The sequence below is a fragment of the Abrus precatorius genome, unplaced genomic scaffold, assembly GCF_003935025.1.
Source record: "Abrus precatorius isolate BTA unplaced genomic scaffold, Abrus_2018 Scaffold5, whole genome shotgun sequence".
Taxonomy (NCBI): domain Eukaryota; kingdom Viridiplantae; phylum Streptophyta; class Magnoliopsida; order Fabales; family Fabaceae; genus Abrus; species Abrus precatorius.
Genome location: NW_020874395.1, coordinates 15,191,021 through 15,198,379, shown reverse-complemented (window position 1 = coordinate 15,198,379; position 7,359 = coordinate 15,191,021). Strand labels below are relative to the sequence as shown.

The window sequence follows — 7,359 nt, the reverse complement described above, 5'->3', positions numbered from 1 at the left end:
ATAAGATTGATTATTGCCTCGTAGCATCATCTTCCTTTTTATTCCACTCACTGTATTATGGGTAGCCAAAAGGTAAAGAAGCAAAACATAAAGTATTACATTTTCTAACCATAAGGCAAAGAAGCAAAAATTAAACTTCATACCTCGCTTATGGAATATTAACCATTTGAATATTCACTGATTTTAATCAATCTTTTTATTGGTTTCCCTCAATCTAAAATGTTCTATGGCGCATTAATTTAGTTGCAACATTTTCAATTGATCCTACTAAAAAATTCATATTGTATTAATTTAACTATATTCTTAAAGCATTGTTGTAATAAGCGATATCCGAGTCTAATACAATGATTAGTTTTAATTTCGCCAAATATAAGTTGATTTGATACTTCCAATGGTATCGTACAATATCATAAACTTTTTTACTTGCTTAAATCGCATATATCAGGAGAAGAATGCTATTTACACAATCTTGAAGTTACATTTATCTACATATTTGCACAAAATGATAGTTAATGTGTCTCAGATTCAAATTCTAATCAAATCATAATGGCTTTCTCAACTTCAGTCTGTTCAAGGAAGTTGTGTTTTATATGCTTTTGTTGGGAAGATAAATTATAAGCAATGTGTTCGGCTAAGGATGAAAATAATAGCATAATCTTAAGGATTAATATTTAAAAGCATATAACATCAATTAAATTTTTTTAATTCTTAGTAAAATTAGTGTATCTTGCTTAAAATACTAGGTACAGATTCACGTATTCAATATGAAATGATCATGCTCAATTTGTATGCAACAATCTTATTGTGTTTCTTTTGTTTAATTCTGTTTGGTAACTATTGCTACCATGATATGGAGAGCACAGACTTTTACATTGTTTTAATTGTGATAATTACGTAATATTAATGGTTAAGTTTGTGACCCTGTTGATGTTGAATAGTTACTATGTGATGCTTGAATGTCTATGCCTGAAACACTTGAAATTGAATCTTGAATACTTCACCTAAGCCATCACTCATCAGCAAGTTTTTTTCCCTCACAACAAGGTTAATTTATTTATTAAAAAAAATTAGAAATAGAAGCATTTGTGACATTTTTAAAATACAATATTTATTATTAAATGAATCCACAAGTGCAAGTAAATGATGTGGATCTCACTTCCTATTTAGTGGACAAAATCAAATCTTTACCTAATAAAAATCCATTCCAGAATCCAAAATTTTATTCAAACCAACCAGGTTACATGGACAAGCGTGATTTCGAGGAAAACAAACACATTATTAATAATAAGTTCTCTAATATTTCATCCTATGTGTATTTTGGGTGGGTTTTCATTTTTTTTTGGTCAACATATGGGTTTTAATTTGAATGCTTTCCTAACCCAGTACTCTCCGGCCTTGAATATTCTATGCTTTCTTCCTCAACCCATTAATTCAGTTTGACTTTTCTAATCTCTCTCTCTATCTCTCACACACACAGAAACAAATAAAATAAGAGAAGTATTTTATTATGGAGAGAAAATTAAAATTAAAATATATAAAAGGTATAATAAGAAATTAAAGAGTAATTTTTATAAAAATAAGATTATTAAATAAATTTTTAGGTCTTGTACATTTTATAGTTTTAAAAGACTGTTGTTTTATACCGAGAAAGTATATTCGCTCTAATTAAGTTGTTTAGCATCTTGAATTATAGCTTGGTTAATTCCAAGTGATATTAAATTTAGTGTCATTTTCCCATTTGGTTCAGCTATAGTCACGAACATCCCTAGTTTACTTCTTGAAGGGTATTGCTCATAAAGAAGCAAGATGTATCATGCAGCCAATTTCCTTCAATCACGTCTGATTATCATTTTGCACTTCAATTGAATCGTTCAACTCTAAAAAAGTGTGTGAGAACAGAGTCAACGTAAGTCAAGCCCCATAGATTGAAGAAGGTGTTTTTCATTACTGAAATACCATCTTTATAAATAATTGATCATTTTAGTTTAGACAATACATCCCTTTTAGGCCTAATGTCAAAAACCCATTCATTTGTACTAATTAGTTAGTATCTCTTTCCTTCTTCTGAACCTCACTCTTTACAAAAATGGGAAATGAAGTGCAACATTATCCATTAGTTGCCAAGCTTTTAAACTCCACATCACACTTCCCCAACCTTCTTCGTTTTCTATTCTTTGTAATAGGTTTGTCTTTTGGTGTCACTATAAGTGTATACTTTAAGATCTTATCATTTAATCTACAAGGGTTCTTTTGTTTGTCACCACTAAGGCCACAAGGTCCACCCCAACTATTGCAGAAGTCTGTACTAACATTACCTCCACAACTACCTAGTGAACTTGCTCCAAATATTCAGCAACTTCTTTTGCATAATAGTATGGATGCCCATGAATTGTTTTTGCGAGCATTAATGGTTTCAAGGAGAAACAAGTTCCAAGGTGAGCATGTACCTAAGATAACTTTCATGTTCTTGACAAAGGGATCCATACCTCTTGCCCCCTTGAGACACATTCTTCAAAAGGCATGAAGGGCTTTATACCATTTATGTTCACACTCATCCTTCATACAATTGGTTAGTGGCAAAGGGTTTTGTCTTTGATGAACTCAGATGATGAGGGTGGTGCAGTAGAGAAATATGAAGGAGAAGTGGACTATTCTCCTGTTGAGGAAGAAAATTACCTTTAAGTCCATGGAAAAGTCCAAAAGAGAGAAGTGTTAGTCCATTTGAATGAGAGATTACGTGGTGCCAATCTAAAAGAAGAAAGACAAAGTCAAGAGGGGATAGAATTGATTGTTGAGTGTCATTTTCATTTTTTGTCATTTTCTATTTTGACTATTATCCAATGTTATTTTCTATTAGTTGGTTACTGCTCATTATCCTATGTGTATAGCTTTACCATTGAGTAAGGGTAACAAGGAATGAAAAGATTTTCTCATTGGAAGGCATGCGAGAATTCTAAAGACAGTGGGGAAATTAATCGATAATTTTTATTGGCCGGGAATCAAGAAGAACGTTACTGAGTATGTTAATAGTTGCAAGGTATGCCAACAAATCAAAATACCTAATCACCCTCCATATGGCTTGCTACAACCATTGCCCATACATTCTAGAATTTGGAAAGATGTAACCATTGATTTCATCATGGGCCTCCCTTCATTCCAAACCTATACTGTGATCCTCGTTGTAGTAGATCGGTTTAGCAAGGCAGCTCACTCTGATTGTCCATCTGTTTGAGAGTGATATGCCGAACTGAGTCGTAACGTCATTCCTAAAGCCTGATGTAAGCTTTTCCAAAATCTTGATGTGAAGCGAGAGTCTCTATCAGATATAATATTCCTAGGTATGCCATGCAATCGTACAATCTCCTTGACGTAAATTCTCCAAAGGATATTTCATGTTTATTGGAATAAAATGGGCAAATTTGGTTAGGCGGTCCACAATGACCCAAATAGCATCATGGCCCAAAGTCGTTCTTGGAAATCCAAACACAAAGTCCATAGCTATATTGTCCCACTTCCATTCAGTAATAGTCAAAGGTTGCAATTGACCGACTGACCTTTGATGTTCCACTTTGGCCTTTTGGCATATCAAACATGAGGCTACAAATTCTGCAACTGCTTTCTTCATTCCTGGCCACCAGAAAGTTTTCTTCAAATCTTGGTACATCTTAGTAGCACCTGGGTGGATATTAAGTTTACTCTTGTGAGCTTCTTCTAACACCAAACGTCTTAAGTTGTCCACGACAGGAACATAAATTCGATTTCTATATTTAGTTAAGCCTCATTCTTCTTGGTGAAGATCAGGTTCCTTCTCGAATCCCTTTGCGAGTTGTTCTTTTAGGAATTTGTCACGTTCCTGGGCAATTCGAACCTGTTCTAAAAATTCATTAGAAATCTTGAGCGTCTCAAGTAGATATTTAGATCTCTAAAGGATTCTATCAATTCTAGTTCCTTAACCATCAAAGAGGACGCATACAGTGCCTTTTGACTTAGAGGGTCTGCCACCACGTTAGCCTTTCCTGGGTGATAATGTAGCTCAAAATCATAATCTTTCAAGAATTTCATCCATCTTTATTGACGCATATTCAATTCTTTATGATCGAAGAGGTATTTCAAACTTTTATGATCACTGAAGACTTCAAATTGAGCTCTATAAAGATGATGTCTCCAGATTTTAAGTCCAAAGACAACAACAGCCAATTCTAGATCATGAGTCAGGTAGTTCTTCTCATGTGATTGCAATTGCCGAGATGCATATGCCACTACTTTCCTTTCTTGCATCAACACACATTCTAGACCTTGATGAGAATTATCGCAATATACTTCAAATTTCTTGCAAGGGTTAGGAAAAATCAAGATTGGCGCAGAAGTCAATCTATTCTTTAGCTCACAAAAACTAGTTGCGCACTTCTGATCCCATTTGAAAGGCTAGTTCTTATGAGTCAGACGAGTCAAAGGAACAAATATCTTCAAGAACCCTTCATTAAAACGGCGATAATAACCAGTAAGTTCGAGGAAACTTCAAACTTCAGTAACCATTTTGGGTGGATCCCACTGCAACACAGCTTCTACTTTTGAAGGGTCTACTGCAATACCGTCTTTGGAAATCACATGTCATAAGAATTGTACATTTTCTAACCAAAACTCACATTTTAAAAACTTGGCGTAGAGTTGCTTATGGCATAGGATTTCCAACACGATCTTCAAATGCTCGGCATGCTCCTCATGGTTACGGGAGTAAATAAAGATGTCATCTATGAAAACGACCATAAATCTGTCTAAGTAGGGGTGGAAGACACGATTCATGTAATCCATAAACACTGCAGGAGCATTTGTCACTCTAAAGGACATTACTAAATATTCATAATGACCATAGCGAGTTCGAAAAGCAGTCCTCGGAATGTCCTCCTCTTTAACTCTAATCTGATGGTATCCCGATCATAAATATATCTTGGAGAATATTGTGGCTCCTTTCAGTTGGTCCATGAGATCATCTATTCGTGGCAATGGGTACTTGTTCTTTATGGTCACCTTGTTCAATTGTCGACAATCAATACATAGCCGCATGCTTCCATCCTTCATTTTAACAAGTAAGACAGGAGCTCCCCATGACGAGACACTAGGTCTTATGAATCTTTTTGACAGTAATTTCTCTAATTGCTTCTTTAACTCAACAAGTTCAGTAGGAGACATTCTGTAAGGTGCCATGGAAATAGGACCAGTGCTTGGCATCAGATCTATAGAGAATTCAATTTCTCTTACGGACGGTAATCTTAGAATATCATCTAGAAATACGTCAGTAAAACTTCAAACAATTGGCAATTTATCCAGAGGAGGGTTGTCCTTGTTATCTTTAGAGGCGAGAATCATGAACATCTGAGTTGCATCCTTCTTGGTCACGCTCACAGTTGAGATTTTTGAGCCATCTAGATTACTATCCTCAACCTTGTCATTTTGAGGGTTGAGGATTAAGGTTCTTTTTTGACAGTCTATTAAAACACGGTTGACTGAAAGCCAATCCATTCCTAAAATAATATCTATTTCAAAAAGAGGCAAACAGATGAGATTGACAAGGAAAACTTCGTCGATGTGGAGCGGGCAATTCAAGCAAATGCAGTGTGCAATCACAGAACTATTTGTAGGTGTGGAAACAAGAACATCACATTTCATCAGGGAAGTAGGTAAACCTAATTGTTTCACATAAGAATCAGAAATAAATGAGTGGGTTGTAACAAAATCATACAACACATTTAAGAGAGTTCCGTGCATGAAGCACTTACCACGTATTAAGTCATATGATTGAGTAGTCTCCACACATTCATAGTAAACACCCTGCCTTTTGTATTTGGTCGTTCATAAGGAACTTTAGAAGGTCCATTGGAGTTACGGCTACACACACTACTTCGACCATGTTCATTCCCTCCACTTCGGTTCTGGTTCCCGCCATTATTTCTAAGAAATCTCCCCTTATTTTGTGGACAGTAACTACTAAGATGACCTCGTTATTGGCACTTAAAGCATATCATTGGATCACGGAAACACATCCTTTTTAGATGTGGTCTGTTACAATTGTTGCATCGAATGTTTGAATGATTCACGCTCCCCACACTGGATCCTTGATTCCCTGAGAAATTGTTCCCTCGAAAGCGGCTAGGATTGAAATAAGGCTTGCGTTTCTCTTGACTTTCTCTCCCTCTGGAGTTCGAAGCATTTACTTGTCGCGGAGGTCCAGTACCTTTCCAAGACGCTTGATATGCTTTGGTGTCATCTTCAAATATTCGGCACCTATCTACTAATGTTGGAAAATGAGTCACCTATTGAAAGCTGATGGCTTGTTTGATGTCGGGCCTAAGTCCACTTTCGAATTTTGAACATCGGGACCTATCATAAGCTTGAGTAAAATACGGGCAATACCTGGACAACTCATCAAACTTTGCAGCGTATTCGCCAACACTCATTCTTCCTTGTCGCAGATTGAGAAATTCTTGTTCTCTCCTCCTTCTTATATCCTTTGGGAAGTACTTTTCCAAAAAGTGACGACGGAAGGCTAACCATCCAATATGAGTTTCTTTCACCTCTAGTTGTTGACGCGCAAATCTCCACCAATGTTTGGCTTCTCTGATGAGCATGTACACAACATACATGACTTTCTCTTCATCAGTACAAGCCATTGCTTCAAAAATCTTTTCTAGCTCTTCTATCCAGAGCTGGGTACCATCAAGATTAAATCCACTATGGAATTGAGAAGGCTTGTTCTTGCGAAACTCGGACAATCCACGGTTTGGGGTAGATGTATTTTGTCGTTCTAAGACGTCTACTATTCTTTCAAACAGGGCATCGATCACTTTGTCCCTTGGTCGTCTAGCCATGAGATTCTGAAAATTTAAGGTAGATACATTAAATCAAAAGAATATCTCATGCTAACATGACAGAGCAAATAACAGTCCATTATATAAGCTAAAAAGTTCTCAATTATCTTAGCTGCGTAAAATCGGGTAAATTTGGCCATGCCCAAAGCCAAATAGACCGAACTACTCTGATACCACTTTAGTTGTGACACTCTAACGTCACAGACTTCAACCATAGTAAATGTGTATCTAAGGGCATAATACTTGATCGTAATATCACATATAATTTTGTAAATATAGGAGTTAACGTACATAACCAAATATTTATTTAATTACTCGTATTTTAAATGTGCATTATCCGTGATGTAATCAATCTGAATGTAATTTAAAGGCTAAACTAATTTGTCAAGCGAAATTTAAAATTAACTGATTCACCATACGTAGTCACAAACATAGTTCATTTGGAGAATCAAAGAAGATAAAAGAGATTCCAACACATGTCACACCCCTGGGA

General features: G+C 35.8%; 1 protein-coding gene across 1 annotated transcript; it reads right to left on the bottom strand.

The window, feature by feature from the left end:
- Nucleotides 1-5,304: 5,304 nt before the first annotated feature.
- LOC113866779 lies at nt 5,305-6,866 on the bottom strand. The gene is made up of 3 exons (XM_027501579.1): nt 6,412-6,866; nt 6,065-6,282; nt 5,305-5,684 (listed from the first exon to the last, which is right to left on the bottom strand). The coding sequence occupies exons 1-3, from the start codon at nt 6,864-6,866 to the stop codon at nt 5,305-5,307; spliced, it is 1,053 nt and encodes a 350-aa protein (XP_027357380.1).
- Nucleotides 6,867-7,359: the final 493 nt, after the last annotated feature.

Coding starts and splice junctions, on each gene's coding strand:
- LOC113866779 (XM_027501579.1), bottom strand. CDS start 6,866: ATGGCTAGACGACCAAGGGACAAAGTGATCGATGCCCTGTTTGAAAGA. Junction 6,283..6,411: donor AAGTTTGATGAGTTGTCCAG/GTATTGCCCGTA, acceptor ATTAGTAGATAG/GTGCCGAATATTTGAAGATG. Junction 5,685..6,064: donor AAACATTCGATGCAACAATT/GTAACAGACCAC, acceptor TGAAACAATTAG/GTTTACCTACTTCCCTGATG.